The sequence below is a fragment of the Gnatocerus cornutus genome, chromosome 10, assembly GCF_029298725.1.
Source record: "Gnatocerus cornutus isolate USDA-ARS CGAHR chromosome 10, icGnaCorn1.1, whole genome shotgun sequence".
In the NCBI taxonomy this organism is placed as follows: domain Eukaryota; kingdom Metazoa; phylum Arthropoda; class Insecta; order Coleoptera; family Tenebrionidae; genus Gnatocerus; species Gnatocerus cornutus.
In genome coordinates, this window is record NC_142242.1 from 1853596 (window position 1) to 1865500 (window position 11905).

General features: G+C 32.1%; 1 protein-coding gene across 1 annotated transcript in view; it reads right to left on the reverse strand.

Annotated features, from left to right (window-relative positions):
• Positions 1–10567, reverse strand: part of dpr4 (defective proboscis extension response 4) — a 123112-nt gene extending 112545 nt beyond the window's left edge. The window contains exons 1-2 of the mRNA XM_088047234.1: positions 10361–10567; positions 4397–4449 (exon numbers count right to left, since the gene is read on the reverse strand). Of these exons, the coding sequence (XP_087903360.1) occupies positions 4397–4445 (49 nt within the window). The 5' untranslated portion in view covers positions 4446–4449; positions 10361–10567. The remainder of the gene's footprint in view (positions 1–4396; positions 4450–10360) is intronic.
• Positions 10568–11905: the final 1338 nt, after the last annotated feature.

Sequence of the window (11905 nt, forward strand, 5' to 3'; positions counted from 1 at the left end):
AGAATAGTAAGCAGGACCTATGTATGCTAATTTACTTCGATTTTGAACTACCCCACTCAAGTCGCTACCTAAGTACTCCGTTTCATTTACATAAATTTGTAAACAAAACAACGTTTATTTGACTTTGATTGGTAAATTTACCAGAATAAATAATAATCCTCATAAGCACACAGCTTTTACAAAGCTCACTTTCAAAGCCTCGCCTATACAAAGTTCGATACAAGACAACTTTCACAATCATCAACTCTCATAACTAAACAGATTAATTCCTAAAACCCTCACCTGTGTGCCTAATTCGACACCACGAATACCAACTTCCAAACTACACACTTTTAAATCCAATAAAACCGCACTAACAACCTATTTTACAACTCGTCCATTTTATAAACGACACAAAATTAACGCTCAATTGACGGTTAATTGTCTCTTCAACCTCACATTATTGCCAGATTTGTACAATGACAAAAAATTGCACCATGCTCGTGTCGCAGTTATTCATTCATCTTTTCATCGCTAAATAAACAGTTTGTCGTTTATGGTACCAAATTCCCCTTTGTGCCAAGACTCTGTTGCCATACACGCAAAACATCAACACTAATTAACAAACACAAATCTAAACACCACCCACTCAATTCTGATACTGTTTACTGGAAATTGTCGTAAATTTAAAATACCCACTGTCCACCAAATCACACCACTTAATAAATACAAAAGGGTTCAAAACACCTCACACACCAAAAGTTACTTTAGATAAATAAAAACGTTAGATAGAGAATGCTTGATAAAATAATCGATTACTTCCATATAGTATATTTCATTATAAAATACGCATTAATAGACTGAATATAGGGTTACAAAATCTGAAGAGCCATTTTTTATTTAACCTCACCCTTCGCTATATTTTTTCTTGAGTGCTATACCCTTCTGAAATTATACTCCCCTAAAGAATCCTTGAAAACGCCGCGCATTTGAAAAATATCATTAAAAGGGATTGTTAAAAATTTATGTGCGTTTCGAAAACCATACCAAATAAATTTGACGTAACGCACAAAATGGTGGATGCGCCGGATCATGTTTTTTTTTAATTAATATTTCTCTAGTCTTCATTGACTACCTATAAAAATTTTATAATCTTCTTTACATTTTTGGATGCGCGGGTTTTTTTTTATAGCGACGTTATGCAAAAAGGTCACCATATAATTAAAGAAATATTTATTTATCTTTGCGTCGGTAAATACATATGTGTAGCACATGTCCGTCATTAAAAATTAAAATATCAAATTAGAATTTCTCTGGGACTGTTTTTGCTTTTAATAAAGTTTACGGTCCGTGTAAAAAGCAGGTAATCTGGTAGTTCCGTGTATTCGCTTATTTTTCCGCATTTTACGTCACCACGTGTTGAACAAAAAGAATAAATAATCACGCATCAAAGATTTTCTTTATGAAGAGTGAATGTTTTTATTTTTTTGATAATATCGGTCACGAATGTAGTGATGAATGTGGCAAAATGGAGTTTTGTTTAAGTTTGAGATCGATGAATCGTTTAAAAATATATTTATGAATAATTAAGTCACGTAGTTAGGTTTCGTTCTCTTTTATACAGGGATTTGCATGATGAAAGTGTAATGCTTTCTAAAAATAAAAAATGCGTTAGTAATGAAAAATATTTACGTTCGGTGAAAGTTCAAGAGTTCTCGGACAAGAATTATTTTTTACTAAGAATCTACCTTTTACATGTGTCCGCAACGAGAGCTCGATTAACTTCCTTTGTAGAAATTCTCTCCGTTTATTTTCATTTCAATATTGAAACACGAAAGTAACTCAAACGTATAACCTTATAAACATGGTTCACAAGGTTATAACGATCTTTATATGGGAACTAATGGTTATACCACCTCATATAAAATTATTACCAAATTTCTTGTACATTTAATAAAATCCATATTACTCTTCCCGTCCCAAATCTTGATTTAATCCACGTTTAATTTCCTTCGGTACAGCAGGTGAGGGTTAATGCTTAACTAAGTTCATGTTTGTACAACTTGATGACATAAACTGAATTCCTCTTAACCTTAAATGTTGCAAAATAAATTATAGCCGAAGTGCACAGAACTTACCTACATTTTCAAATGATATATTAAATTAAACAACTGTAATCTAACTTGAGGATTTATACCGGTCACATTAAATAAAGACTGGTTTCTTTGACACTTCACCTCTTTCATTCAGATTTATTCTATACTCATAAAACTAATCATATTTATATAAACGACTTACTGAATAATCAATATACTAAATCCAGGGATTATCAGAAATGTCAGTGAACATTCGAACTAACAGTTTTAATCCATATATGTATTGGAATAATTGGCTAAATACGATATAATTGTAAATTTAATTTTTCGATATATCCAACGCTGCGGTTACATTTTAGAACTCGAACAAGAGCAGCACACCATAAAAAATATATATTTACAGAAATATTTCAAGTGGGTAAGGATAGAGAGATCGGGAGACATAAATCTAAAAGTTGACACTTTATTTAATATGTTACAGTGCAGAACAAAATTCGAATTCCTGCGTTTCATTTTTGCTTCAGCAATTTTCTCGTTTTCCTGATGTAATATGAGAGCTTTAGCTTGGGAAGACAATTATAAAAATATAAATTTTCCAACCATCGAATCAATGATATATTCTTTTTCAATAATAGACCTCAAAAATTGAATATGAAAACACAATCTTAATCGGCAATTAAAAAAATATTTTTGTTACGGTTAACGTGATTTTGTACGCTTTGTCGCCATTCGAGCTCCATTAAGTAAAAATGAAGCAGTCATCACCAATGAACTTTTCGCGAGATGAAAATGATTTCAATTTATATCAATTACTGGAGTTACATTGTCACCGTTTCACAATGGTCGGATTGTGGATTAATTAACGATTATTGGATTTGTTATCGACTAATGGTCTATGCAGTCGGTTATCTCCATTATTCGATTAACATCAGGATCAGGTGAATTTTAGTGTTTAAGAGAAACGATCGAGTTTTTTGGAAGATGAACTTTCCACTGGTTTTATAATAACAATAAGTGTAGAGTGTAAAATTTTGTTTCCATTTTAACGCACAATAAAAATGATTTATCATATTAAAAGTACTGTACCAACATAGATAAAATTAATTGTCACGGTATTTTAATTTCAGGACGATGTTTATGACAAACTGTGATCAAAGCGAATAAACAGATAATTTTTTAATTTAAAATAATCGCCCGGTTTAACTTATCAATACGTGTCGAATGCGGTCCGAACATTTTCATTATGAATTAATTTTACACGAGTAATCCTTGTGCTGAAGATCAAAGTGGTATTTAGAACGTACTAAAAAGGCACCGTCTTCCAAATCCCCATTTTCATAGAAAAGGTTTCCTGCAACTTGCCGAATTCATATTGAGTGATGAATCCGTTTTTCGATATCAAAAGCTATCTCCAGCTGTAAGAAGCTTTTTATAAAGCATACAAAAATACAACAATTTTCTGTACGGATCTTGTCAAGGACGCCTCTGAGCATTGACTAAATTGGGTTTAAATTGATCCCAAAGGGCTAAACTTAACACTAAAATATTATTAAATTTGAGTATTAAATATTGTATGACTTTCACATGTGTCGCCACAATCTCGTTGAAATTCTAATATTTCTCCACCACCTATAAACGCATTTGGTGAAACCGGTTTAGCCTTTTCAATAACGGGTTTCCAGTCATTTAAGGGTCAAACTGGTTTAATTCTTGGGTCTTGGCCGTAATTTTTCAACAGTCAAGCCGGTTTGCTGCAACTATGATTAAAAACCTGTTCTAAGCCGAGCTGTGGTACATTTGCGCAGTAGTAATCAAGCGTTAATCTCCCGATCGAGATAATGAGATTTGGAATTTTGGGAAGTATCGTGCTCGGAAAAATCAATTTAAAAAATAAACAGAGTCTATTCAATGATGGTCGTAATTGGGTGCAGGAAGTTAGACGCACGTTTTCTGAATTTCGAATCGAATTTTCCCAGAATGCGGTGCTTATTTAGCTCAATTATAATACGATCCGATCGAGTTGACGGCAGTTAAATAATAATCGTTACATTGTAAAAACAAATGTTGACCGCTTATTTTTTGCCGGGATATTTGCGGATCAAATTGCAAATGCGGCAGATTTTCCTGCAAAATTATGTCTGTTGTATATCATTGGCAGTGCTGCAATGCTAACAACAATCCTCAACAGTATCGAGTGGCGTATTGCAGTTTGTAACTTCCCTGCAAGTGATTAGTTTACATGCTTGTATCTAACAGACCGGAATATCGTTATTTTAGTTTCGGAATATTGTACCCAGGCATATATTAATAAAAATTCTTACCGTGTATCCAGTTTGTAGATAGCCACAACAACAATACTCTGCAATCCATTGTCCTAAAAGCAATTAAATACAAATTAAAATTGCTTCACACGCTGTTTTGTCATTTATAAAAGATACAGACTGCGAGGAAAAGTTTCACTTTGAACTTTTTCTTTGATGCCTGCAGCTTTTAATTTTTAAATAAAGTTATCGTATTTATAAAATCTTAATTACACTTTCAAACTTGAAATTTCATAGTAAATCGATCAATTACACTACAGTTTTAAATATTTGACAATATACAATGTTTGACCTAATTATTTTATTAATAATAAAGTACACAAATGGGAGAATAAAAAATAGTTGTTATTAGAAAAATCGTTTTAGTTTTTTTAATTAACGTCGAAAATTGGATGGACAAACAAGGTTGATTTTAACACGCACTGTACTTATCTATAACAATAATATTCCAACACAAAACAAAGTGATGGATGCTCTCGACAAGTTACATTATTAAACATTGAATTACACGTTGTCATTAAATGAATAAAATCATGTCAGAATAGAAAAAAACCGAATTTAATAGAGCAACAATAGAAAAACCTAATTTAGCTGATTTGGTACAGTTGTGCTTAACTCGCATAAATTCATGTCAATTAAAATTTCGTAATTGTTCTGCCCATAAATTCATTATATTTCAGAGAATTTACGGTAATCCTGTTTTATTTTACCAATCTATTCGCCAAATTGAATTTAATTCGTGTTAATTTATCTGAGTCTTGTTGAGACGCAACCGGTGATTTTTATTATTGTTTCTAGTTTCCAAACCCCTTTTTAAGTTTCTGCTTTTTTACCATGCTTTTAACCAAGTAACTGGATGGTGATAACCTTGTAAATTTGAAGTTCATTTGCATTTATATTATGCTCTGTTTTGGAGATTGATGACATGGAAAATGTCTGAATAATGTAAAGTCCGTATCTGATTTTTTTCAGAATTTATTCGTATTTTACACGTTAAAACGTTGCTAAATACGTAACGAATCTTAGACCCAATTATGACGGTTTAAATCTTGATGGTATTAAAATTGTTTTTTATTAACCTGCCCTCCTACATTTGACAGTTTTATTTTTATTTTGGTATTTACGTTTTCATAACCTTCTGTTTTCATGATAAAATTAGGTAAAGGTTAAAATAAAATGTTATTTTTTTATCTTTACGTTGCCCGGTCTAAAATATTCCCGAGTGGTTTTTCAATTGTTGACTCTAATCTCGTAAAAATTCACTTTTAACGTGTTAAAAGATTCCATGGATTTTTTTCAACTACTCATCATAAATGGTGGATGCGCTGGGCGAATTTCTTTTGTGGCTCGGCAAATCAAAACAGATTTTCATTAAGTAAAGTAATAAAGATAACTTGTTCGATCTTGATCTGAACGACTTGTTTTTCTCCTGTCGGTCAATCAAGAAGACAAGTTGAGCTATCAATATTGAAGGTGTGTATTTGTGGAAGCCTTAAATTAGTAATATCGTCATATGAATAAATCCGTTCGGAGAACTTTATTAGTTAGTGTATAAAAGAATGTTGTGGTCTAAACAAGTCAGGATTAAATATTTGCATTAAAAAGTTGTAACAACGCGACGTGGTTTCTTTCAATTAAGTAAATTTAAATTAGTTTAGTGAGAGAGAGAAACTTGGAGAGTTTACGAAAATAAAAAACGTAAATAATTCCCGAATGAATGTCTATTAGATCGGGCGTATTTACTAAGCGGGACAATTTAAATTAAGCTGTGAGCACCGTAAAAAAATAATTTAAAGTAGTTTAGGGTATTTTGATACGAAATCGATGGTAACACGTTTTTCTGGAAATAAATTAAAGCGATTACTTGATCGCCGGCAAAACGGATCTCCGATTTGTTTGCTAACTTTTTAGATTTTTATATAATCTACAAGACGAACAAAAAACTTCCACCTTGTCGTTTTATCCTACTTCAATTTCAGAGAAATCCTCTTTGCCTCCGTATTCTACAGTACTTTATCTCGGATCTTTCGTAAAAAATTATATAAGAATTGATTCTTGCTGAATACAGAACTGATAAACAAAAACTTCATTTACATTTAATCAAAATCAGATAAAGTGCAACCCTTATTTTCCAACGAATATTTACGATATGTCGAGATAAGAACTAAACATAATGTGTAAGAAATTTGATTGAATGACTTTGCCCCTGATTGATCTCCTTATTGACGGTTTACAAATTAATCATATTTTATCGAGCCGATACAGTTCGACGCCTAAAATGCGAATTTTCCTGAAATATGTTGCAGAGGTATTAAACTAATTATATTGTGACCATTAAACGGTCCCCTCGAGAATTTTAAATAAATCGCCTTATATATTTCAGTATTAAAAGGTAATTTGCAAAGTAATGAAGCGGTGTGGAAAGTTAAACAATCGAACAGAACGATATCAAAGGGACGCAATAATGCTCAAAATCTTTATAAAATTAACGCCAAGAAAGCAAATTCAGCGCTCCAGCACTAGATCGATTTGTGTAAATTTGCACTTTAATCGACACAATCCTATGGAAAATAATTCAATACACCATCAATTAACATCGTTTACAAATAATTCGATACGATAATTAGTCCCATTTGTGATTGCATAATATGTAATTTGGGAAGTTAATTGCTAGTTTGCCCACAATAAGTTTGCAGAATAATTTTCGTCATTTGTGTCTTGGAGATATTTCAAAACTTGGGCAGAATTTGATTTACATTTACATTTTGTCATTTCTCTTTACTTCTCCAACTAATTATAAAATATTATAAAATAAATGAATGTGTCGATAGCTCTAATTAGGCGTTAAAATTGTGTGCTTTAATTATTGCAATTTAATAATTAAAACAAAACATTATAATTTTGATAAAAAGGTGGTAGTTTATTTGATTTCATTTTTAATAGACCCCTAAAGCGCAAACTCTGTTCCAAGATTCTATAGAAATAAGGGAATTTAATACTAACGTATAAACATTAGTTTAGAAAGATAGTCGACTACATAATCAATTTGTACTAAAAAATCGCAAGTCTACAAGATTTTTAAACTCGGGGAGTTGTGTTTTATTTCTTTCCCATAAAAATGTCGTAATTTTGAGCATTTGAGGATGAACTTTTTTTCTTGAGCCAAAGTGCCCCATTTTTTGTCGTTCTCGCGATTTGAACGTAGTAATTCTAAACCCTTTTCGGTAATTAAATTAGCTCTACGAAAACTCGTGGTCTCTGACTCACATTTTATGAGAATTGCACCCCCATTTTAATTTGTACTGGCTTGTTAATTAATTGAGTGAATCCAAGTTTGTACAAGCCTTTACAATTTTCACATCTTCGTTTCATGTTTAGCAGGTGATCTGAAAAAGTCCCTTTTCTCACCTAGAGCAAATTTACGGTCTATGAACATAACAATATTTCTGTAGGTAAATTGGTTTAAGGCAGAGCGGCTAAGCGAATAACGCAATCAATTGATTCGTAATGGATTTCAATATGGTAAAACTAACTTAGTGAAAATTTTCTTCGTATTTTTAAAAGAAAGGACTCGTGCACGTCAATTTCATTACATGACGTGTGACGTCAATGTCACATCTACTCTGTTCACTCTGCGTATAAACAAGACACTAACGTGATACGTTTTCTATTTTATCTTAGGATTACGCTAAAACACGAAAATCTGCATAAGGCAGCGACAAAAACTGTTATTGCGCAAGAAAATAAATTGTTTCGGTGGAGACGAATACCGCGCATTATTACCATCATTTTAAGATCTTTTAATTAAAAGTGGATTCAGAAGAGTTCGTAAACAGGATAAAAACCAAAGCTAAATCTTACAATATTTTAGGTTTACAGTTTCATCTCTCTAACGTAAACTAATCCCTTTTAGACTTATTCGAACAGATAATATCCAATTATGTCAGTCTCTATGGTTCAAATCGATTAGAAACGGCAGTTTGACCAGCTCAAATTTACGTAGCTATTAAGCCGACCAGCTAATGCATCAATTCATAGTAAAATTTTTAGTGAATTTAAAGGAAAATCTAACTGATCATTTCCTCACAACGTCAAGCTATAAAATTACGTTATTTACTGCAGTGGAATTTCAATATAGATCTAACAATACGAAATATTTCTGAACTATTTTCTAAGCTTGTAGGTTTGATCTTGTTTTGATATTTGACGCTGAAGATTGATGGTTGATTGTTCACAGCCACCAAAGTGAAAAACTTAACAATATGCGCATAAATTTCAGAAAACACAAACAATGATGTAAACAATGTCAAGCAAGTGACAATTAATACAAAAGAATCAAGGACTCAATCAAAATAAAGCAAATATTGATTTAGAACTGCTTAAAATTAACGACGTCCACAGTAATAAAATCGTTCGAATTTATGTCAACAATAAATGATTACATTAAAACTGCAATAATATTTGTTCAATTAATTTATTACGGAAACAACTGTGTTGTTTAATTTAATATTTTATAACTTTATACTGAGTAGCTCTTTTACGGGATTTTTTACATTAATATAACCATTAACATTCACAATATCACAAAATGTTATTATATAAAAGCTAGTATAACTCGTACAAATATTTATGTAATTGAATAGAACCAATAGGATTAAAATTATGGTGATCCTTTTTAAGCGCTACTAATTCATTGGAAATAAATATATGTGCTCTAAAAAGGAGTTGAAATTATCTAATTATTGATTTAAATGATGGATGAATATATTGACATTGCTTGAGTCTTTTTGTAATTTGAAATATTTTGATGATCTTTCCATTGTATTATATTTCTTGCATTATCAAGTCATACAGTACATCATTTGCTAATTAAATTAATGCGATAATAATTGCAAAATTATTTCGTCGGGAAAAACCACGCAAACCGAACTTGTTTGTCCTGATACAATTTAATTCCTGATAATTGTGAACAAAGTCTATAATTATCACTTGTTATGTTCGGGTCAATGCATTACTAAATTATAATGAATACATTTAATTCAACTAATTGAAAGAATTTTAATTCATCTTCGCAAAGTAATTTTTCCGCAGTTAGCAAAATGAATTTCTATGTATAATTTCCAGAACCGGCATCGTTTAAGCGACAGGTTCAATAATCCAGCATTTCAAGCCGGGAAGTCCGTTTTTTTAAGGTGAAAGGGGTAAAACGAGGGCTTTACCGGCTATGTAAATCTGCATGTGTCGCGATTGTAACCCGTCCCAAGATGCCAGCTCCATTAAATAGTGTATGAGGGCTCTACTGTGTGAGGAATTTGAGATTTGACACGTTCAGTTTAAATTGGCCATGAGGTACGCGTTGGAGAACAAGTCTTTTCAAAAAAATCATTTGTGCAAAAAGAGAGTAAAAAATCGAGTTACGGGAGGCATTGTTTCATCTATTGTGCAGGGTAGAATCAATCACTTGTCTTGTATATGGACGAGCATGCAATAAAAGCGACTTGTATAATGGAATATTTAAGGCAAAGTTTGGTACTAATGGGGCTCTTTAGGTTTGTAAATCGAAACGAGTGGAAAAATTAATTAATGAAAGAGTGATTTTTGTTGCGAAAAGCGACAAATCTAATATTCATAATGACTCAAGTCGCCGGCTTTTCAATTCGACTACTTAATTGTTTTAATCATGTTTAATCTAACTTAGATGGGTCCATTCCCGTTTTTCGACAGTAACTTATTTAAGGTCCTAATGACCGGTTCCGAATATCGGAACCGAACACTCTTGGAAAATACCTCAACATACATAATTTATTCGACAGACGAGCAACTGCATTAGAAAACTGAAAACTTTTATGCACATGTTGTACCAAAACCAGTTCAGTGTCTGTATTAAATCCGCGGAATTTTTCGCCGAAATAAGATGAATGAAGACAAATCGGTCGACATTTTTTGACAAGAATTCTAACCCACCTTAATTTTCTGAGCGCATTTGCTAACAGTAGTAGTACATGACTCGAAAACACACGATCACTGTTTTTTCACACCATCATCCCAAAAAACACGAGATGAAAAATCAGCGGCAAACTTTCGCTAAATTCAAGAAAAGTCAACTGTTTTCCGTAACGTGTTCCGAAGCTCGCTCGGTTCCGGGCGTCTTGTAAACAGCGCCGGTTTTAAAAGACTGACTTGGAAACTCCGGGCAAAGCGATGGTATTGGCGAGCATCTACGAATTTTCACGATTTACTCTCAAAACTTAACACAAACAGTCGGTATGGATTTCCCGGCATGATCCGACACAATATTACCAATGACATTAATTGACGCTTGTCGTTTTTACAAATCATGTTTTACAATAACAATACTATTATTTTAACTTCGCTTCGAAAGCAAATAAACTGGTGAAAGACCAGTTTAATATAAAAAACACTGATTCAGCGAAAACCTTTCAAAAAATTACATTAATTCTGAAGTTGTTACAGGCAGTAAATAAACATGAAAATGATATTAATGTATAAATTTTACAAAATATCCACATGAAAGTTTTTCAACACGCTTTTGTTCAGGTTTTCCTTTAAATTTGTTTTTTTTTTCAACACAATAACCACAACACTTGCATGTAACGCTTTATACCTTTCTTTAAATTCCTCCGTATTGATTGCCCGAGCGTCATATTTATAACCATGAAAATTTCGTTTTTAGGCATGGCGTTGACAAAGAATTACGTAAACAATTTAAGCAAACAAAATCACTCGCTGAAAAAATCAACAAATTGAAATTGTAAAGTAAAGTCAATATTGGCCACTTTGCAGGTCTCATGCCTCCAGAACTATTTATAATTTTAAAGTTTTTCTCTGGAAAGGATGAATTTTCGCACCCCGATTTGGTTTATTTCGATTGATATCGCGTTTTCGAGGAAAAAATTCAAGTTAAGCGTTCGATAAAAATCTTCCCGTCACAATAAATCGATTACTATCAGCTTAATCGTGTTTAGTTTGGCCTCAATTTACGTAGAAGTTCAGTGGTGGGCCCAAAATTCACCCACGTAAAATTAGAAATAATTTAAACGTACGTTTTATCTTGATTTAATTTAGTGGTAAAATATAATAAATAACAAGTTTTCAATAGAACAAACCGACATTCTGAAGTACATATTTCAAAGTTTATTTGGTCGTTATTTCATTTAAAATTCACGCCCGCTATTATTATTAACTATTGGAATTGTATAAACTCCCGTGATTTGAAATTTAAAAATTATTACTTTCCGATCGCCACCAGTCGATAACTCGATATTTTAAATTTAAATCGTCCAAAATACTATTTATTAATAAATTGATGAACACAGAAAGCGCTGTGTTTGTCATTTGAATTTCAAAATTATTTACCGTTTCGCTATTTTCGTGTAACCTAGCACTATTGGATTTTCTAACAGTTTCTTAATTTCGCCACTTATTTTCTCACCGTTTTTCCCTTCCAGACTTGCCATAAATCAATTACCCGAATGTAGAACCGATTAG